General features: G+C 45.7%; 1 protein-coding gene across 1 annotated transcript in view; it reads left to right on the forward strand.

Moving 5' to 3' along the window:
* The window catches only part of LOC139238010 (voltage-dependent P/Q-type calcium channel subunit alpha-1A-like), a 587,825-nt gene that overhangs the window by 546,961 nt on the left and 18,362 nt on the right, over window positions 1–22,502 (forward strand). The window contains 3 exon segments of the mRNA XM_070867408.1: window positions 1,625–1,738; window positions 14,801–14,836; window positions 20,994–21,186. Of these exon segments, the coding sequence (XP_070723509.1) occupies window positions 1,625–1,738; window positions 14,801–14,836; window positions 20,994–21,186 (343 nt within the window).

The following is a 22,502-nucleotide window of genomic DNA, read 5'->3' on the forward strand; positions in this document are numbered from 1 at the left end:
ATAGAGAATTGGCTGGCTAACAGAAAGCAGAGAGTCGGGATAAATGGTCCTTTTCGGGTTGGAAATCGGTGGTTAGTGGTGTGCCACAGGGATCGGTGCTGGGACCACAACTGTTTACAATATACATAGATGACCTGGAAGAGGGGACAGAGTGTAGTGCAACAAAATTTGCAGATGACACAAAGATTAGTGGGAAAGCGGGTTGTGTAGAGGACACAGAAAGACTGCAAAGAGATTTAGATAGGTTAAGCGATTGGACTAAGGTTTGGCAGATGGAATACAATGCTGGAAAATGTGAGGTCATCCACCTTGGGAAAAAAAACAGTAAAAGGGAATATTATTTGAATGGGGAGAAATTACAGCATGCTGCGGTGCAGAGGGACCTGGGGGTCCTTGTGCATGAATCCCAAAAAGTTAGTTTGCAGGTGCAGCAGGTAATCAGGAAGGCAAATGGAATGTTGGCCTTCATTGCGAGAGGGATGGAGTACAAAAGCAGGGAGGTCTTGCTGCAACTGTACAGGGTATTGGTAAGGCCGCACCTGGAGTACTGAGTGCAGTTTTGGTCACCTTACTTAAGGAAGGATATACAGAGGGGGTACAGAGACGATTCACTAGGCTGATTCCGGAGATGAGGGGGTTACCTTATGATGATAGATTGAGTAGACTGGGTCTTTACTCGTTGGAGTTCAGAAGGATGAGGGGTGATCTTATAGAAACATTTAAAATAATGAAAGGGATAGACAAGATAGAGGCAGAGAGGTTGTTTCCACTGGTCGGGGAGACTAGAACTAGGGGGCACAGCCTCAAAATACGGGGGAGCCAATTTAAAACCGAGTTGAGAAGGAATTTCTTCTCCCAGAGGGTTGTGAATCTGTGGAATTCCCTGCCCAGGGAAGCAGTTGAGGCTAGCTCATTGGATGTATTCAAATCACAGATAGATAGATTTTTAACCAATAAGGGAATTAAGGGTTACGGGGAGCGGGCGGGTAAGTGGAGCTGAGTCCACGGCCCGATCAGCCATGATCTTGTTGAATGGCGGAGCAGGCTCGAGGGGCTAGATGGCCTACTCCTGTTCCTAGTTCTTATGTTCTTATGTTCTTATGTTCCTCTTAGTATCTTGAAAGCTTCGATCAGACCACCCCTTTTAGCTTCTAAATTCTCGGGAAGAGAACCCTAATTTGTGTAATTCCTCCTCGTAACTTAACCCTCGGAGTCCGGGTATTATTCTGGTAAACCCACACTGCACTCCCTCCAAGACCAATACACCCTCCCTAAGGTGCGGTACCCAGAGCTGCTCACAGAAAGCTCCAGGTGTGGTCTAACCTGGCTTTGTACAGCTGCAGCATAACTTGCATTCTAGTCCTCCAGATAGAAAGGCCAGCGTTCCATTAGCCTTTTTTTTTTTAATTATTTTCTGCACCTGTTCATGACATGATGCTTACCCTTTCTTTCCTTCGATATTTGTTTATGTCAACACATTGAGCATGCAGTGGGATATACACCTGGCAGAGATACGCTCAGGAACAGCAGAGAGCATGAGGGGCCCTCCGGCTCACTCAGATACATCTGGGGCTCACATTTCCTTCCCTTTAATACCCTCCCCAAATTTGGCTTTGTATTGCAGGCTGTGGAGATGCAAGAAATGGGGAGGGACGGCTACTCGGACAGCGACCATTATCTCCCGATGGAAGGCCAAAGTCGAGCAGCCTCCATGCCACGACTGCCAGCAGAAAACCAAGTGAGCTCAGTGAGATGTATTCTGCTGCATCCTGTATCATGTTCCGTTATTTTAACTCTTTCAATGCAACCAGTGCCAAAGTATTTGACGAGTTCTCATCTAAAAGATTTGCAGAGGAAATCATTAGATTATAAATAACGCCCAGATGAATTGTTCTTTCAGTTTATATGCAGGGCTGAAAACTAGTAACAAATAGTATGTTTAAAGGAGCATTGACTTTAGGAATTTCTGTGTTGCAAGCTAGAAACCCCTATGTTAATTAGCAACCAGTTTTGTGCTGGGGCATCAAAGGGAATATTAAGCATAGCTTTCAAAGACATGATTTTCGTTCAAAATCACCCGTGTCTTTGAAGTTTATTTAAAATGCTGTGCCACTCTTACATTGTGCACTGCCCGTTGGGCACTGTCAACTTACAGGGAGAAAGGATGAATGTCCTCCAGCTGAATCTATATTGAAATCTGATTTACTTACGGCGAAAGTTGTGAACATTTGAACTTTGACTTTAGAACGTGAAACCAATCAGGGAATTAGTACAATTCAGTAAGGCCCAAACCATGAAGCTAGGCTTATGGAATGACAACACGAGATTTCAAACGTTGGTTCCGAACAAGGAAAAGAATGCTGCTTTTAACAAGAGGTGTTGTTATTGATGCAGCGCTGGAAGGGTTAAAGTGAGATCATTGTTTTTACAAAGTGGATTGTTGGCCTTCGTCTATAAGCTTTCAATTTTCTTTCTTGTTAATTCTCCACCATTACTCAAACATTCCTAAATAAAATGGACAGTATCTCGTTTGCTAACACTGCAGAAATGCTATTGTTCATTGAGATTCTTCAATGAGTCAACTATGCACCTTACGATCTGGAGCATTGTTGACTCATTGAAGAATCTCATCACGATTGTTGGGCTTGAATCTTCAAATAAATGATGATGATGATGAATCGACACAACGTTTTAAACAAAAGCATTGGAAACATTGTGAAAACAAAGATATTTCACTAAGAAATCACCTGTAATTACTGAAACAGTAACATGAGGTCTCCTTTACTCAAGCCTCCCCCATTCCCAAAAATAAGCCCCAAATATTAAGCCTAAAAATATCTGTTTGTGATAATAGTGATTGAGCGGCTTTGTGCGGCATTTTTCTGTGCACTTTTAAAATAAATGTGGTTTATGTCTCCATTAAAGTAACAGGCAGAGGATTGCCCATTTATATAACAAATGTTTATGTCTAGGCTTTAGTCCTTTTTTTTAACAACAAAGGTATCTCCTCCACCTCTGGTGCTGGGATAGTAAAAATCTTCACAATTGAGCTCAGACTGTGTTTCCAGCTTATTTAATGTGGTTGGGAGAATATCAGAAAATCATCCAATGACCATATTCCTGTAAAAGTCACTGGATCGAACCAAGACTCCTCCTGCCATCGCTGGATGCCCACAGTGAATCACTGGATAGTGACTGGGAGTACAAACCCTGGCTAAATGATTTTTTTTGCCCTCCCAAGCACAAAGACACTAAAACCAATTTTAGTGCAAAGACCAAGAGGCCGAAATTTCCCCTTCCCTTAAAGGGCCGTCACTGCCGGAAATGGGTGGCCATGCTGCGGAGTGTAATGGGCGTCGCTCTTTAGTGGAATTGGAAAATTCCGCTCCTGTGACATCCCGATGGTGACCCACTCCCCCCCCCCCCCCCCACTACCGCTCGCTCCTGCCGATCCGTCCTAAGTGCACCATCAGAATCCATGCACCCCCCCCCCCCCAATCGCAAAATTACGCCGAGAAATCTTGCTCCCGCCGCTCGGTGACACCGATAGCCGGTGCATTGTGCGTGGTGCACTTGCAAAACGGCGGCTGCAATTAAAGGGGGAGGGCCTACTGCTGCAGCTGGCATCTTTTTTTTTTGTCGGCCGACTGCCGTGTTGGGCCAACAGTTATGACCCCGGGTCCGGCCGGGGTCGCCAACAAGCAGCCTGATACCCCCCCCCCTGCAGCACCGTGATGACATCACCAGCGCTATGCTGACGAGTCACAGCGACGGACACTCCCGCCCGCCCCCTAACTTCCGCCCCGCCCCTCTCGTGGTGCGAACTTCCACTCAATGCTGCACATCCGCCCCCCCCCCCCCCCCATTATGACCGACTTCCGGGCCGCTGGAAAAAAAAAGCCAAAGAGCGGAATTTTGCTCGTGGGGGCCACCGCGCCGGTAAAAACAGCTGAAACAGGCGAAGTGCGCCGCGTTTCCAGCGGTGGGCAACTTTGGCCCTCGAATATCAAACTGGGCTGTTCTTCCAAATCTTATTTTAAGTACATGAAAATGTACATGGTCCACGATTCCGTCCTTCTACACACTCTGTGTATTCCTGTGTAATTACCGCAGTTATTGATGGCGTCTGAGATGATATCTTTGTTGTTACAAACTGCAATGAACTCTCGTGTCTATCATCATCATACATTGTCACAAAGTTTTTCACATCTTTTTTGATGAGTAGGCCCTTTCCATTTCAACGTTAGCTAAAAGGCTTTGCATTTATCATCAATATTCCTGAAGCCATTATTTAAGTTGCCCAACAGTCACAGGTGAACACAAGCTTACAGTTGACATGTTTCAGTATTACACCATTTCATTAACATGTGGCTTGAGAATAATGGAAATTATTATGCGTTTCTGTTCTTCACCAACTGATGACATTAAGGGGTTGAAATCGCCCCTCTGTGTGCTGCCTGTTAGTGCCTCCAGGGGGTGTTAATGGGGCGCAAAATACCTTTCGCCCAGGGGTAGGGGAATTTACCCGGGAGCGAGCGGAGGCACTGCCATGGTAGAGCCGTGGTTAGCGCCATCGCCGTGTGCGGTGACCCCTTAGCGCTGCGGGCCGACCCCTTTCCGCCCCCCGCGGGGCTGGCGCGAACGTGTGCCAGCGCTAACCTGGCGGGCCGTGAACCAGGCCAACATCCACTTGCGAGGCAGAAGTTCGGAAGTTAAAGGGGAGGTCACAAGCGCCTTGTGCCACCATGTTGGTGGTTTTGCCGATTCACCGCTCGGCTCCAAATCATTTCTCCTTGCGTGGTCCGGGCCACCGGCATGCAGCCTGGCACTCCGTTTTGGGTGCCGGGCCGCCCTGGTCAGCCAGTGGAGGCCGCACAGAGTGCACAGCGGCCTTCCCGTTTAAGCGAGGGGGAGGGATGTTGAAACGCATCAGCGCTACACGGAGCGTCCGCATCGCACTGCCGCTCGTGACCCGTTAGTGCCGCTGGACCTACCCCAAGAGGAAGTTGGAGCGCGCGCGAGATTGAGCTCCACTTTCTCTGAGGGGCGGTAATGCCAATTCCACGGCCGGGGCAGGAATTCCACGCCGGGCGCAGGAAGTACCGCTCCAAGCAGGTTACCGCCCCTAATCGGGGCGCAGGGCAATTTCTCCCCCTAAGTTCCACAACCCTCCCCATAAATAGTTTTTGGCATAGATGCTAGATCCCTGTTAGATCAAGGATTCGGGAACGAGGAGTCCAAGCAAAGTCTTGTGGCCAATTTTCAGAACCTCAGTGTTGGATTCATGAAGTCACAGTGGGCAACTATTTGGTGCAGTAGTGATGATTTATCTCAAGGTGTCTCCAGCTTATTTGATAAATTATACGATTGTAGTATTTACTATTTAAGCTACGGACATCTAGCGGTAGAACATCTATACTGTGCTAATATTTTTAGAATATATGGACAGGCTGTCCATTTTGGGCTTTCTTGATCTCTGTAATATCCAACTGGGAAATTCAACCATGCGTGGAATGTCTACCGCTAATACTAGAAAAGATGACCACAATGTGTGCTGATGTTTGTATTTCGGAAAGGAAATTGACTCCTATAGAAAAAAGATCTTCAAAAAAATAGGTTTAATAAAAATGGGGGTTGGGTGATGTTAGATAGTTAGATAGATCGTTGAGCCTTTGGCTCTGGGATTTAGATTCAAATGACCAGCAGAGAGGTCAAAAGAATGTCGTGGCAGTTATGAATCTTAATTCATAATGAATTTCCCAACCACACCTGAACAGATACATATCTACAGCCATAGTCCGATCTGAGCAGTGTCGGCTGCCAGATAGATTTGGAAACTGGAAATATCCTTTTGATCAGGAGAGCAAAGCTGACAACCACATCAAACCTGTATGATAACAGAACTGGAAATGCGGAATCCTGTGCTGCAAAGGGAGAAATGAACTCACCTGTAGCACTGAAACGTTCTCTCTCACCCCCTCACGTGCCTGTCCCTGCATTTATTCCCACTGTCTCTGTACATTCTCCTTTTCCCTTGCGCTCTGTGTCATGCGTCCTTTCCACTTCTGTTCTCTTGTACTTTCTCTCACATTTGTTCATCCTCATGCGTCCTCTCCGTGTCCTGCACTCCATTTCACTCACTTATGTAGTTTTTCACACTCACATTCACATTTAGAACATTTAACAGGGCACAGGCATCCTTTCAAAAAGTCCTGATTAAACACGGCACAGTGGCATTGCCAAGTCTCGCACAGATTCTTTCAGCCAATCAGATTGAGCATGCTGCACCTAGCGAGGGAGAAATTGTGCCCATTTTTCGCCGAGCTTCAGCAAAAAGCACCAATTTCCTAGTGTTGCTTTCCGCACCCATAAGGTGGCTGAACTTCATCCGACCCCCATTTGATTTGAGTGATTTTTCAAGTGCTGCCAGCAACCACATAAAAGAAGCGTTAGGTTCCCTTCGTGTGAATGAGGAGCCAAACATGTGCCCTTAAAGAAAAAAGGTGCGATTAATAATCCTAGAGCCCCCTGGATGTCTAGGGACTCAAAGGGGAAGATTTAAAAAAAAAAAGGAAGCTTATGCCATATACCAACAGCTAAATACTATAGAATCTTTAGAGGAATATAGAAAGTTAAGAAGCAAAATTAAAAAGGATATTAGGAATGCTAAGAGAGAGCACGAAAAATTCTTGGCTAGTAAAATTAAGGAAAACCCTAAGATGTTCTATAAATATATTAAGAGTAAGAGAGTAACTAAAGAAAGGGTAGGGCCTATTAGAGACCATGAGGGTAATCTGTGTGTGGAGGCGGAAGATGTTGGGAAGGTTCTTAACGAATACTTTGCATCTGTTTTCACAAAGGAAAGGGGCAATGCAGATACTGCTATTGAGGAGGAGTGTGATATTCTGGATGAAGTAAATATAGTGCGAGAGGAAGTAAGGGGTTTAACATCTTTGAAAGTAGATAAGTCCCCGGGCCCGGATGAAATGCATCCCAGGCTGTTGAGCGAAGTAAAAGAGGAAATAGCAGAGGCCTTGACCATCATTTTTCAGTCCTCTTTGGATCTGGGCATGGTGCCAGAGGATTGGAGGACTGCTAATGTAGTACCCTTGTTTAAGAAGGGAAAAAGTGATAGGCCGAGTAATTACAGGCCTGTCAGCCTAACCTCAGTGGTGGGAAAATTATTGGAAACAATCCTGAAAGACAGGATAAATCTACATTCGAAAAGGCAAGAATTAATTAGGGACAGTCAGCACGGATTTGTTAAGGGAAGATCGTGTTTGACTAACCTGATGGAATTTTTTGAGGAGGTAAGCAAGAGGGTCGATGAGGGTAGTGCATATGATGTAGTGTATATGGACTTTAGCAAGGCTTTTGATAAGGCCCCACATGGTAGACTGGTCATGAAGGTTAAAGCCCATGGGATCCAGAGCAAAGTGGCAAATTGGATCCAAAATTGGCTTGGAGGTAGGAAGCAAAGGGTAATGGTTGATGGATGTTTTTGTGACTGGAAGGATGTTTCCAGTGGGGTTCCGCAGGGCTCAGTACTGGGTCCCTTGCTTTTTGTGGTATATATCAATGATTTAGATTTGAATATAGGGAATATGATTAAGAAGTTTGCAGACGACACTAACATTGGCTGTGTGATTGATAATGAAGAGGAAAGTCATGGGCTGCAGGAGGATATCAATCTACTGGTCAGGTGGGCAGAGCAGTGGCAAATGGAATTTAATTCAGAGAAGTGAGGTAATGCACCTTGGGAGGGCTAGTAAGGAAAGGGTATACACATTAAGTGGTAGGCCACTTACTAGTGTAGATGAACACTTGGAGTGCTTGTCCACAGATCCTGAAAATTGCAGGCCAGGTGGATAAGGTGTTAAGAAGGCATATGGAATGCTTGCCTTTATTGGCCGAGGCATAGAATATAAGGAGGTTATGCTTAAATTGTACAATACTTTGGTTAGGCCACAGCTGGAGTACTGCGTGCAGTTCTGGTCACCGTATTATAGGAAGGACGTGATTGCACTAGAGAGGGTGCAGAGGAGATTTACCAGGATGCTGCCTGGAATGGAGAATCTTAGTTATGAGGACAGATTGGATAGGCTGGGTTTGTTCTCATTGGAACAGAGGAGGTTGAGAGGAGACCTCATTGAGGTGTACAAAATATTGAGGGGCCTGGACATAGTGGATAGTAAGGGTCTATTTCCATTGGTGGAGGGGTCGATTACGAGGGGGCATTGTTTTAAGGTGGTTGATTGAAAGTTTAGAAGGGATTTGAGGTGGTGGGGGGGCTTCTTTACGCAGAGGGTTGTGGGGATCTGGAACTCGCTGCCTGGAAGAGTGGTGGATGAGGAAACCCTCATCACTTTTAAGAGATGGTTGGATGGGCACTTAAAGTGCAGTAACCTGCAGGGTTACGGACCCAGAGCTGGTAATTGGGATTAGACTGGATAACCTTTTGTTGGAAGGCGCAGATATAATGGTAAGTACTGCAGGGAATCGAATACAGCCAGGGTGATCTCCTGGACTAGTTTCGATCGCTTGGATGGGTTGAAGAGGAATTTTCCCAGATTTTTTTTCTCCCTAAATTGGCCTGGGTTTTTAATCTGGTTTTTGCCTCTCCCAGGAGATCACATGGCTCCGGTTGGGGTGGAGTGTAGAATGTTGCAGTGTAAGGGGTGTCGCTGTTGTGTGAGGCGGACTGGTCGGGCTGGGTGCTCGTTGCCTTTCCGTCGTTATTCATAGGTTTATATGTAACCTTCGGGGCTGCTGACTGAGGGCCGTGCGGCTCTTTGTCGGCCGGTGCGGACACGATGGGCCGTATGGCCTACTCCTGCTCCTAATTATTACGTTCTCATGTTCCTGTAGTCACATCACAACCATCCCACTCTATGTTACTTGCTGTTAGTTGTGATATAGAGCTATAAGGGCCAGCCTCGGAATCTCTTGAAACAGAACAATCATATTGACAACATTAATGGATGAGATAATTCAGGCTTAGACATCTTGCAGAGAAATCTTGAAAGGTGAAAATTTTATGAAACTAAATCTAGGGACATTCTCATGTATGTTCTCAGGACACATGACCTGAATTGCATTGACATTAAGTGACAGACTGGGACCAGGCTAACCTGCATTATGTCCGGGAGTGGTGTGTGTACCCCGAAAAACCTAAACTAGAAGGGTGAAGGATACAAGTATAAAGTGGAAGCAAAATACAAATATATATATATATTTTTAATCCGTTCCATTGAATTATCGAGCTGAAACTTGCTCCTGTTTTACACTTATGATTCATTGGCACCTGTGGTGAAGGGGGTTAGCGTCTGCAATAGGATGCATGTTTAATCTCCGAGCAGTAAGTGGCCATCAAGCTTTGTGACCACAGCTGAAGAGACAATGAAATAGATAAATTGGATGAATAGACCTGCTGTGCTTGAGCTATTAGTGACCAGAAAGATTTTTATTTATGTCTTTCACAATGACTACTTGCATACGTAAGCTTAATCTTGAAAGCTGCAGCCCAACCTGGTATAAGACCCTTTTGAATCAATTTCGTAGAATGGTCTAATATGATTCTACAATCTGGAACATTCTTTGAGCAACTGAAGAATGTAAAACTTATGATAACGAAAAAATAATCATCCCCTTCTGTATGTTTTGGTGGGATGATTCTATTTATTTTCTCCATCCGTGTATCAGTGCTATCTTCTACCATCAAGTAAGGCCACAGACCTTTCCAGTAGAAGCAGTGATTGAGTGGTGCAGGAAAGGGATTCCCCTCCTGGGTAATATTTCCCATCTCTAAACAACCTGAAAACACCAAGTTTGACCACTAATCAAATAGAGGGATTTAGTATCCAAACTCTCCCAGTGGAGACTGCCATTTTATATTAATACCTGCATTTATACATGCTTTATCACACCAAAACGTGATAAACTCTCACACAATTAACTGTGTATGTTCCATCGCCCTGTGTATAGTTCCATCACCCTGTGTACATTCCATCGCCCTGTGTATAGTTCCATCGCCCTGTGTACAGATCCATCGCCCTGTGTACGTTCCATCGCCCTGTGTATAGTTCCATCGCCCTGTGTAAAGTTCCATCGCCCTGTGCACATTCCATCGCCCTGTGTACATTCCATCGCTCTGTGTACGGTTCCATCGCCCTGTGTACATTCCATCGCTCTGTGTACGGTTCCATCGCCCTGTGTACGGTTCCATCGCCCTGTGTACGGTTCCATCACTCTGTGTACGTTCCATCGCCCTGTGTATAGTTCCATCGCCCTGTGTACGTTCCATCGCCCTGTGTACATTCCATCGCCCTGTGTACATTCCATCGCCCTGTGTAAAGTTCCATCGCCCTGTTTACAGTTCCATCGCCCTGTGTACATTCCATCGCCCTGTGTACAGTTCTATCGCCCTATATACGTTCCATCGCCCTGTGTACATTCCATCGCCTTGTGTACAGTTCTATCGCTCTGTCTACAGTTCCATCACCCTGTGTACAATTCCATCTCCCTGTGTACATTCCATCGCCCTGTGTACGTTCCATCACCCTGTCTACATTCCATCGCCCTGTGTACATTCCATCGCCCTGTATACAGTTCCATCGCCCTGTGTACAGCTCCATCACCCTATATACAGTTCCATCGCCCTGTGTACAGTTCCATCGCCCTGTGTACAGCTCCATCACCCTGTATACAGTTCCATCGCCCTGTGTACAGTTCCATCGCCCTGTATACAGTTCCATCGCCCTGTGCACAGTTCCATCGCCCTGTGCACAGTTCCATCGCCCTGTGCACATTTCTATCGCCCTGTGCACAGTTCCATTGCCCTGTGTACATTCCATCGCCCTGTGTACAGTTCCATCGCCATGTGTATGGTTCCATGGTTCTGTGACACACATAGGGTGATCGCACAAGTACCCCAATGTTATTTCCATGACACAGACATTTCTCAACAGGAATGATCTCATTGCAGCACAGATTACATCATGCCATTGCATAACTACACACACAAAAAACAGAACTTTGACATCTCAGTGCTCATTATAAACAGTATGACTGAAAAATATTAAAATGTAATGATTGCATTTAAAAACGATTAAGAAAAAAACCAAAGTGTATGTTGCTGGGGGAGCCTGATTGGGTATGATGGCCTCAATGAATGGGATACTGCAGCCTCTTTATTGGACTGACGTGTGCTCGTGCAGTTCACTTTCCTATGTACTCACCGATTTAATTTTGAGGTTTTAATTTAATTGTGTGCTTTTCAATGTTGACTCTAGCTTTGCGTCTTACGCACATTTAGTAAATGTAACAGGCCATTCCAGCTGGATTTCTTGCTTTTGCACAAGTCCAACTTAAAATTGGGTTCATTCAAAATTATCACTCAGGGAAATACTTGGAAACTTTGGCGGCTGTGTTGAGGAGTGTTGAGGGTATGTGTTTCAATAATGGAGAACCCACAGTGCTAAAAGTGCCATTGTCGATCAAATGCAAATACAAATCACGTCACTGATTATTTGAGAGTAGACTTCAAATTCCCATTCATAGGTGAAATTGATCAGACTAAACCCAAAATGGTGAAACAACAAGGGTTCTTCACTGTAGCAAGGCCATTACACCTTTTATCTTTGTTTATAAACAAATTATCTGTGTTGGATATGTTGTTATGGAATGTCCCGATCCATGCTCCTTGCAATTCTGATATCAGAACTGAAAAAGGAGATATTAGGAGAGGTCACCAAAGGGGTAGGTTTTAAGAAGCATCTTGAAGTACGAGAGAGAATTGGAGAGGTTTACGGAGGGGATTCCAGCATGTGGGCATTAGGTGGCTGAAGGCACGGCCACCAATTGTGGGGCAAAGAGAGGGGGACTGCATGAGAGCCAAAGTCAGAGAAGCAGAGGTTCAGGGGTTGGAGGGCTAGAGGAGGTTACAGGGATAGGGAGGGGCGAGGCCATAAAGGGATTTAAACACATGGATGAGAATTTTGATTCGGAGGTGTTGAGGTATCAGGAGCAAGTGTAGGGCAGCAAAGGACAGGAATGATGGTTGAACAGAACTTGGTGCAGGAATAGTAAATGTGTAGCAAGACCATCAGCTGGGCCATTGGAGGGAGCAGCGTGTGGCGGTATACCACTGCAGGGAGCAGCGCGTGCTGCTGTAGGAGGGCGAGAGCTATGAAGCCAGGTCGCTGATTGCAGCGCGGGCAGGCACAGCAGGAGGGGCGAAGGAGCGGCTAGAGTCCGTAGAGGGAAGTGACCGGGGCCCAGGAGAGGCGTGAGTCTGGGGCCCAGAAGAGGCGAGGGCCCAGGGGCAGCACGGACCCAGCCCACACTGTGCGATATGTGTGCGCACTAGGTCCGTGCAGCAGAGCTGGTCTCCAGTCGTCCTGGTTAACCCTTGCCACTGGACCAAGACCTAGCTCTGTCAAGCCCGTGTGGTGGCTGGTGTACCACGTTAAAAAAATCCACGCACAGGCATCTTCCACCCTTCAGGATGTAGTTCGGGATCTGGAATATTAGGTCCTTCATTGAAACACCTGTGAACTCATCCCTTTTTGGCGTGGAAGCAAGTCACCCTCGATACGAGGGACTGCCGATGATGATGAGTAGGGTTTTGGATGAACTGCAGTTTATGAGGGAGCAAAGGATGGGAGACCAAGCAGGGGAGTATTGTAATAGTCGAAGTGGTGGATTAGGTTCAGCAGTAGATGGATGAGATAGAAGCAGAGACTGGCAATTTTAGGAGGTGGAACTAGGCGGTGTAAGAGAATTTGAATCTGACATCAATTATGGTTTGCATCTTAAACCTTTTATTGTGTTCGACCAAATCTTTGACACACTCAAGGTCTCTAAGCAGCAGTCGGACAGACAAATCAACACAATTACTCCACTTTTCTCTGGGTAAAGGCATAAAGGTCACAGAACCTTTTCTTTTCATCTCTCTCTCTACAAAATTGTGAAGGAAAGTTCAAGATCTTTTTACAAAGCAAATACCTTAATCATATGAGATTAAACCAAATCCTAATCCTATGTATATATATATATATATATATACACATGAATAGGGTATCACACGAAGGGTCTTTGTGATAGAGCAGACATAGGGTTCCAAGCTCAGCTCAGGGTCGAATAGAACAGTACCAGATGGTAGTGAACCATTACTTTTCATACACTGTGAACTATACATGTGTAGGTGCACGGACATACAGGAGTTGCACAATACCAGACATAATGAAAAATCTTATCCTTTACAATGTGTTTCCTGTACATGTTCAGGAGCTGATAGTGCGACCCCTGTGGTAGACGAAATATTTCCCCATAAAGAAGGAAGGAAATAAAGGATTTTTCGCTGTAGGGCAGCTCTCCTGCACGTCCTACACAGCCGTTCAAGAGCAAAGCTGGCAGAACCTGGGAGCAGTTTGGCTGCCTATGCTTGGCCAGAGAATGGACTGCAGAGGTATAGGGAATTAAATACATTAGTTTGGAGCTTTGGTTTGGGTAGTAAACTGTAGAATCTGCCATTGAGGCACACAGGCCTGAGTCAGTCGCTGTGCCATTAGTGATCTCACTCTAAGCAGTGGTGGAAATACTGTAATTACCCTCACCTTCCCTGGATTAAGGAGGAAGACATCAGCCAGGCTTATCTCATTATTCAGTATTCCGTCCTGGAAGTTTACATTATCTCTGGAACCTCAGTCAAGTCCAACCCAAATGGATAAGCTAAAAGTCTCCTCTGTAACAGCTGTGACTGAAGTGTGTTTGGGGAAGTTTCAAACTAGTTTTTTAGTTGGTGCATCTCCACACAGAATTCAGCACTAATTGGTACTTTATTGTCAGTCTCACTCAAAGTCCACAAGGCAGGTGTGAAAAAAGGAAATATATTTAAGTTGATGCAGAGAATGTTGTTGCTGACACTAAAAGCCTCGATTTTAACCTACCCCGCTCGGCGAGAAGGGAACGATGTCAATGACGAGTAATGACGTGTGAAATGGGAGTCTAACCTGAGTCCATCCCATTCCCGCTGAGCGGGTTCGGTAAAAATCGCGGCTTAAGTGTCACAAATAGCGACGTGTTCCATTCCTAGACCTCACATTCCTTAATTCCCTCTCCAAAATTTCTGGTTCATGCTAGGGGCCAGTTCCGGCAGGTCCTGTTGCTCCACAGTATCATGCCCAAGTAGGACCAGACTGCATGCTTGGGGAGGTGTTAGAAGGGGACTGCAGAGATTTGGCCGCAGAGATGATGTACCGGTTCTTTTGAACTGTGGGATCAGCCAAATGGACTGCGATGGTTTCTTCTGTTCCTAAAAAAAAACTGCAAGATTTGTTTTACTGTGGAACATAAATTCTCTAATAATGTTATCCCCTAAAAAATCAGACTTTCAACCTGAAGAAATCCTGTTGTTCTGGCCTAACCACTTCTCATTAATGACTATTAAACAGTCAGGTGTTTTCTACTCTGCTCTTGCTACCTGCTTATTGTATAACTGTTATATCTTTGTGCTTTTTTTCCTCTTCCCTTCTCTTCTTTTATTTGTTTTGTTTTTTAAAAACCCAACTGTGTTATTTTAACAAAATGTCATTGTCCATGCTTGTGTCTTTCCAAACCCTGGACATTCATGTTGCTGCCTTGTTTCTCTGTTTCTTTCATGTTTCCCTTTTCTTTTTGATGTGGGATCTTCTTGCTACCATTTCCTGTCCTGTCTCTGCCTCCTCCCCTCTGTTCCCTGTCTGTTGTGTTTTTTTTTCTGCCCTTCTCGGTATGCACCCTCTTGCGTGGCTGTTAGCAGAGGAGAAAAGTGCGGAACCGTGGAAATAACCTCAGTGTATGTACCCTGTCTTAGTCTCTCTTCTCTTGTGTTTCGATTACTCTTGTCTGTCTCTTAAGTTTCATTTTGCCAAACGTGAAACGTGCTGGTGTCTCCCTTAAAGGGCCTGTTCAGTTGTTAAAGGGGCAGTGTCTAAGTGCGGGGAGGGGGGAAATGATCACATGCTTTTCCCCCAGATAATTGTTTGCGGACATAACACACAATGATGTAAACCACATTGAAATGTATATAGTGACACACAGCTCTTCCCCGAAGAATAAAATGTTTGCCAAATGTATTTTTCTTGACGAGAATGGCCCTTAATCTGCCATGGTACTTAAACAGCTCTGTTTCTGGAAATTAACCCCTCGGTACAATTTTTACATGAATATGTTGTTACGTATGTGCACTGCCTATTAATACACAAAGTGTTTTACGTTATTTTAATTTTGTTGATGGCAGGTATCAGAGATATTCAGGCATGAGAGTCTTGTGGGTTTAAAAAAAAATTTTTCTGTATTTTTCACCTCCCTTGTTAACCTTTCGCCCTTTTATTTTGTCCATCCTGTCTGATATTCTGCAGCCGAGCCAACAGCTGGCGGTTCCCCTTATAACCTGAGCCAGGAATTTTCCGCTGTGGCTCTCTGTTCAGCTTCCCCTCAGTACCTCCCCCCCGCCCTCCCCATCCCCCACAGCCTCATCTTGTACCTGAAACTAATTGTCCCAGTCTCACTGACTGAGATAACTCAAGACAGACCAGGTATTGAAACTGGATCCTACCCCTGGTCTCATGGCTCAGTACCACACTGGCCAATGTACCTATCCTTTGAATCTGGATCCTACCTGGTCTCATGGCTCAGTACCACACTGGCCAATGTACCTATCCTCTGAATCTGGATCCTACCTGGTCCAATGGCACAGTACCACACCGGACAATGTACCTATCCTCTGAATCTGGATCCTACCTGGTCTCATGGCTCAGTACCACACTGGCCAATGTACCTATCCTCTGAATCTGGATCCTACCTGGTCTAATGACACAGTACCACACCGGCCAATGTACCTTCGAGGATTCTACTGTAAAAGTTATTTTTAAAAGCACAATCTAATGCGATGACAACTGAACGTGCCCTTTCGATAGTGTGCATGCCGAGGGCCTTGTATCCAATCAGCTGTTTTAAAGCGTGACTTCATTTTGTTTTAGGAGAGCTTGTGGGCCAATGAGATACCAGCTGAAGGAGTGCATGTTCCTGAGAACTTGCTGGAATGTTACCGCATGATGTACCTCTTAATAACTCAGCACCAGCATGTGACGTGGTCTTTAACTGTTTGACGAACAGCTTTGACTTTTTTTAAACCTTTGTCGTAAGGGGAGGGAGGAAACAAAGTCCAATTTAAACATTAGTGATAGACCGATATCAAAACGTGCCATCTTGATACTTGATTGAAAGACAGGGTAATAATGGTGCAGTCCAAATAATCCTCCTCTTTCCAACAATTATACACAATCTATAAACATTTCCATTATTGTGACAAATCAGTGGGAATGTTTGTAAGTTCTGTATTTTACCGCCTATGTCCAGCATTGGATTATGGATGTGAATGATGATGAATCTGATTGGATGAGAGCTGTTGTAAAACCGTGCAGTCCCAGCACGTCGAAGCCCCAATGAGCATCGCTCTGGAGTGGTGGAATGTAGGTTCGAGCACGACTCAAGCACCCTCACTGCACCAACGGCCCAATCTCGGCCATGATGCGATGCGTAGCGGAGGGGATATCTGTCACCCTCTTCCATTACCGCCTGACGGCCAGCTCAGTCAACAATAGAGGCCTGAGTAAAAGTTGCCCCACCAGACCCAGAGCACAGCCCATGGAGACCATGGGGAGAAAAACTGAGGAAAGCATTCTCGCAAGGGAAATTGTAGATGCAGTCTAATATTTATAAAAGTAAAACATTTGGTTTCCCTGAATTTCGTACAGCTCAAAGCCAAGAGCTCAGGCAAGTAATCTGCTTCTAGACCTCGTCCCTGCTACCCTAAAGCAAGCACTAGAAGACACATGTGTCTGAGGAGTATCCCAAGCATTCCAGTGCTAGCTCCAATTATTGAAACTTGCTCCAATATGGTGAAATAATTGAGGGCATGCTAAAATGGCCTATGCATTCATTAGACCCGATTTCAGTCTCTCTACTGCATTATTTTTCAAGTGGAAATGGGCAGGAGAGAGACCAAAATAACCAAAAAAGTAACCAACCAACTTCCCAACCAAGGCCCATCCGCTGCCTTTTGCAAGAGGACCTTGATTTAGGTATCCAGTGCTCTGCCAGAGACAGGCAGGAGACTCATTATAAGAACAGAAGAATTAGGAGCAGGAGTATGCCATAAAGCTCTTCGGTCCTGCTCCGTCATTCAATAAGATCACGGCTGATCTTCGACCTTAACTCCACTTTCCCGCCCGATCCCCATATCCCTTGATTCCCCTGGGGTCCAGGGGTCCATCAATCTCAGCCTTGAATATACTCCAAGACGCAGCATCCACAACCCTCTGGGGTAGAAATTCTAAAGATTCACAACCCTCTGAGTGAAGAAATTCCTCCTCGTCTCAGTCTTAAATGGCCGAACTCTTATCGTAGAACCCCATAGTTCTAGACTCTCCGGCCAGGAGAAACAGACTCTCAGCATCTACCCTATCAATTCCTGTCAGTATCTTATATGTTTCAATGAAATCAACCTCTCATTCTTCTAAACTCCAGAGAGTATAGGCTCAATCTACTCAATCCCTCCTCATAGGACAATCCTCTCATCCCAGGGATCAATCGAGTGAACCTTTGTTGCACCGCCTCCAAGGCAAGTATATCCTTCCTTAGATAAGGAGACCAAAACTGTGCACAGTACTCCAGGTGTGGTCTTACCAAAGCCCTGTACAATTGTAGTAAGGCTTCCTTACTCTTGTACTCCAATCCCCTTTGCCTTCCTCATTGTTTGCTACCTGCATTCTAACTTTCTGTGTTTCCTGTACAATTATTCATTGTAAATCGGAGTCTTATGATATTGTTGGGATCCCAATGGCATCTTGGTGCCGCTAAGTGCAGGTCCTGCTGAGTTCTGAACTTGCCCAGTACACAGAGCAAGAAGCGGTCAGAAAGAGTCTCCCTTTCCACTGTTGGAAACAGATCCAACAACAATCAAAAATAATTTATTTGGCACCTTTTAGGCAAATATGAGCGTAATTGCTCTCCCGGCACCTCACTATTAATCGTCCTCTCTGTCGTCACCCCGACCCTCTATTGGCCCAGCCCTTCCTTTAATCCCTTGCTGCAGGCCTGTGCTCAGCGAATGGTCCGCTGGATTTCTCATCCACCCAGCTGCCCATCAGTGCCCAGAATATGCTGGCAGCTTGCCAGTTGAAAGCAAATGAGGCCCGACCATCACCCTCTTGCTGGCGAGATCATCGGGTGAGCGTTTCAGTCACTCCTCCCTACACCCTGGCCATTGGTTGCTCAGTCTCGGAAACAGGCTGCAACAGGAATAAAATCACAGACAGTAACTCAAAAATAAATACAATACAAAATGCACTCACCCATAATCTAATGAATGTGACAAATCTATAAAGGACTCAGTGTCTGCTCTCATGCTACTTGTCCAAAAAGTCAAATACAAATCCTGTATTAATTGCATCTTCTCCTTCCTTACTATCGAGCCATAATGATTGGATTTTTGATCTTGAACATTAAGGAGACCTGTCCACCACAGTTTCCTTCCACATGCCACAACCTGCTTTTGGAAGCAGTGCAAATATCTTGCACTCTTTATACCGGTCTATCACTCGGCTCAGAGGGGATTGTTGGTTTGGTACCATGTTGGTTTTAAACAACTAACAATGTCCTGATGTTCTTTGAACAAATACAATGTTCATGTCTTGTTACTGCGCCTTAAAGGAAAAGGTAAGAGTGGGAGAGAAAAGCAGTTCTGCAATGGGCAGTGGAGATACACAAACCTCCTGGTATTGGGCAGTGGGAACACAAGAACATTCCTGCCATTGTGCAACGGGAAAATATATGCTGTACATAGAGGCTTCAGAGTGTCAGCTGTGACTCAGTGGGTAGCTCTCTCGCCCCTGAGTCGGAAGGTTGTGGGTTCATAGTCCCACTCCAGAGACTTGAGCACATAAATCTAGGTTGACACCCCAGTGCAGTGCTGAGGGAGCGCTGCACTGTCAGAGGGGCAGTACTGAGGGAGCGCTGCACTGTTGGAGGTGCCGTCTTTCAGATGAGACGTTAAACCGAGGCCCCGTCTGCTCTCTCAGGTGGACGTAAAAGATCCCATGCCACTATTTCGAACAAGAGCAGGGGAGCTATCCCCGGTGTCCTGGGGCCAATATTCATTCCTCAATCAACATAACAAAAACAGATTATCTGGTCATTATCACATTGCTGTGTGTGGGAGCTTGCTGTGCGCAAATTGGCTGTCGCGTTTCCCACATTACAACAGTGAGTACACTCCAAAAGTACTGCATTGCCTGTAAAATGCTTTGAGATGTCCGGTGGTTGTGAAAGGCGCTATATAAATGCAAGTCTTTCTTCTCGACAGCATGTCTGTAGATAATGTTTGTATGATATTTATTGGTAACATATATACTGTGCATATAGGCAGGATGCCTATAAATCGTGTATGTACAGTGTATATTTTGGGTAATATATGCTGCATGTATAGACAATATATCTGTAGATAATGTACAGAAGGTATGTGCAGGTAATACTAACTCTGTGATGCTGCTCATAACAGGAACACCAAAATGTGATGGCTGAGTTTTCCACAAAGTCTGACACATACAGGAAGTGTGTGTTATATATATATAAGACTTTTAATTATGTATAGACTATGGCGGCTATTTTAACCGAACGCGCCAGTCGAGAAACTAACGGGATTGGGTGCAACGCCCGTTTTATGCCCCGTCCGATTTCACTCTCCGTTGAGGTCAACATTAGGCGGGTTGTAAAACTGGCGTTCCACCTGATCCCCTGGGATTCCCGCCTGGAGAGTTAGGTTAAGATAGTCGCCTGTATGTCTAAAGATTGCTTAGATTCTGTACATATAGGTATCTTGTAAACTGTGCATTGTAAGTGTGTCCATAGGTAGTGTACACATCGTATGTAATGGCACCTTATAGGTTGTTTCTCGATAGAATGTATATCATGTATAGGAAATTCGTACACTGTATATACAGGTAGCGTATGTGTATCTATAATGTATATACAAGGTTGCATAGTTTCCATCTGTACACTGCATTTGACTGTTGTAAGTGCATGCATGTTTGTGCATCTTCAACATATTTACTGATAATATATATTTGTCTACATTTCTTGTCAATTATCCCATTATGAATTCCTATGTCCACATTTGTAATGGAACTGCCTGTGTAAACTAGTTGCGGGCGATTTTAACCGTATTCGCTCAGCAGAAATCTGGCGAGAGGGTATTTAAAATCGCCCTGGCTCTTGCCTGCCCGAAAGCTGGCATGGTCACAACCTCTGCCATTTTAAGCTGGTGTCCTCAGCAGGCAGCAAGCTCACGCACCCCGAGCCTATTCCTTCTTTACATAAGCATGTTGCGGCCCACTGACATCATTGAGACCTGACTGTCATTTTAACTCAGACCTGAGTGCAGAATCCGCCTGGAGTTAAAATCGGGGCTACTGTCGCTGGCAGGAGGGTGTCATTCTATAGTGACAGACCTCATTGGAAATGTGGATGTAGCAATTTACAATCAAAACAAGGCGGTACAAAAGTCTGTCAAAAACCGTGGTGACAGGAAGTAAGGTTTTGTAGATAGGACAGTGCACAGACGTAAAATGTTTAATAAGGTATATCGTTTTATAAATATAAAAGATGCAAATATATAGATATAAATGTATGGTAGTGTATGTATAAGATATGCCATGACTGATGCTTTGTCCCAGAAGAGGAGCTGGTATTTGAGAGCATGACAGGAACCTTTAGTGATGGAGGAACCTGTATTTGTCTAGTTCAGGTTGTCACCCCTCCCAAGTGCTGTGCTTTTCCACTCAATCCTGTTGCTTTTCACACGCTGTGCACTTCACACTAGCTTCATGATTTTTTTTTTAATGACCATAGTGTGTTTCTTTAAGTAATATACATTTTCTTTTACATCACAGACTATTGAAGACACGAGCCCGATTAAGAGGTCAGCATCCACGCTGGGCCATCAGCGCTCCAAAGGCATAAGGCTGGATGACTATTCGCTAGAGCGGGTCATCCCGGAGGAGTCACAGAGGCCCCATCGCCGCAGGGAGAGGGGTCACAGGACATCTGAAAGGTCACTGAGCCGATATACAGATGCTGACACAGGTAAGCTTTTACCGTTCAACTGAACTCATTCCCTGAGGGAACTAGCCCAAACACTTGACTTATAAATACATTGGGGGAGTACAAGAGGAAGGAAGTCATGCTAGAAATGTACAAGGCCTTTGGTGGGACCATACCTGGAGTACTGTGCACTGTTTTTGTCTCCTTATCTAAGGAAGAACATCCTTGCCTTGCAGGCAGTGCAACAAACATTCACTAGATTGATTCCCGGGATGAGAGGGTTGTCCTGTGAGGAGAGATTGAGTAGATTGGGCCGATACTCTCTGGAGTTTAGAAGAAGGAGAGGTGATCTCATTGAAAACACACAAGATTCTGAGGGGGATTGACAGGGTAGATGCTGAGAGGCTGTTACCCCCCCCACCCCCTGGCTGAAGAGTCGAGGGGGCCGATTTTCATCCAGGCCTCTGCCCGCCCAAAGTGCCCGCCCAAAGTGCCCGCCCAAAGTGCCCGCCCAAAGTGCCCGCCCAAAGTGCCGCCGCCGAGGTACCAGACGGTACTTTCGGCAGGATATTCATCGCTGAGGTCCCTCGAAGGTCGACGGGCAGCAAATGGGCGACGTACGGCGCCAATCTGGGCGGCAGCGGGGCGGGAGCTCTCATTCTCGGCGGCAGAGGGGCTCGCCGCCCAAGTGCCGCCGAGGATGGAGTCGGGCCCCGCGGAGGGTCGAAGACCTGAAATTTAAAAAATCGCCCAATTAAAAAAAATACAAAAACTATCGGAAGACCTTCAGGGGACCCCCCCCCCGTGCCGGTAAGTCGCTGTTGAATTTTTTTTTTTTTTTTAAAACATGTCCACTTACCTTTTTTTCAGGTTCTTCACACTTACCGTCGGGGACAGACCGGCCTCCAGCCAGCGGTCCGGCCCCCGTTCTGCCGCCGACTCCCGCCCGCAGGATTCTGGGAACTCGGCGGGCGGGAGCTCAGTTTTGCCACTCGGTTCCCGGCTGCTCTCCCCTCCCGCCCGCTCTAGGCCACCTCCAAAGTGGCACTGGGCGGATCTTCAGGAGGAATGTTGGCGCGAGCGGGTGACAGCGGGCGAGGGGGCTGATGAATTTTGGCCCCGTATGTTTACAAGGGGCAACACCTGCATCGCTTTCCCTTTGGAAAGGAGACATCAGCTGATCAAGAGGCAGAACTTTCACAGGCTTCGATTGAGTGTCAGGGGTCCTCATATCAACTCTATGGCCTATATCAACAGAACCAGTTTGTACTCAATCAATGCTGAATGGTATCTGCCCACAGAAACAATTCATGCACGTCAACATCAATTTTTCTGTGACTCTTTCATTGTGCCCACAA

The sequence above is a fragment of the Pristiophorus japonicus genome, chromosome 24 (genome assembly GCF_044704955.1).
Source record: "Pristiophorus japonicus isolate sPriJap1 chromosome 24, sPriJap1.hap1, whole genome shotgun sequence".
NCBI lineage: Eukaryota > Metazoa > Chordata > Chondrichthyes > Pristiophoridae > Pristiophorus > Pristiophorus japonicus.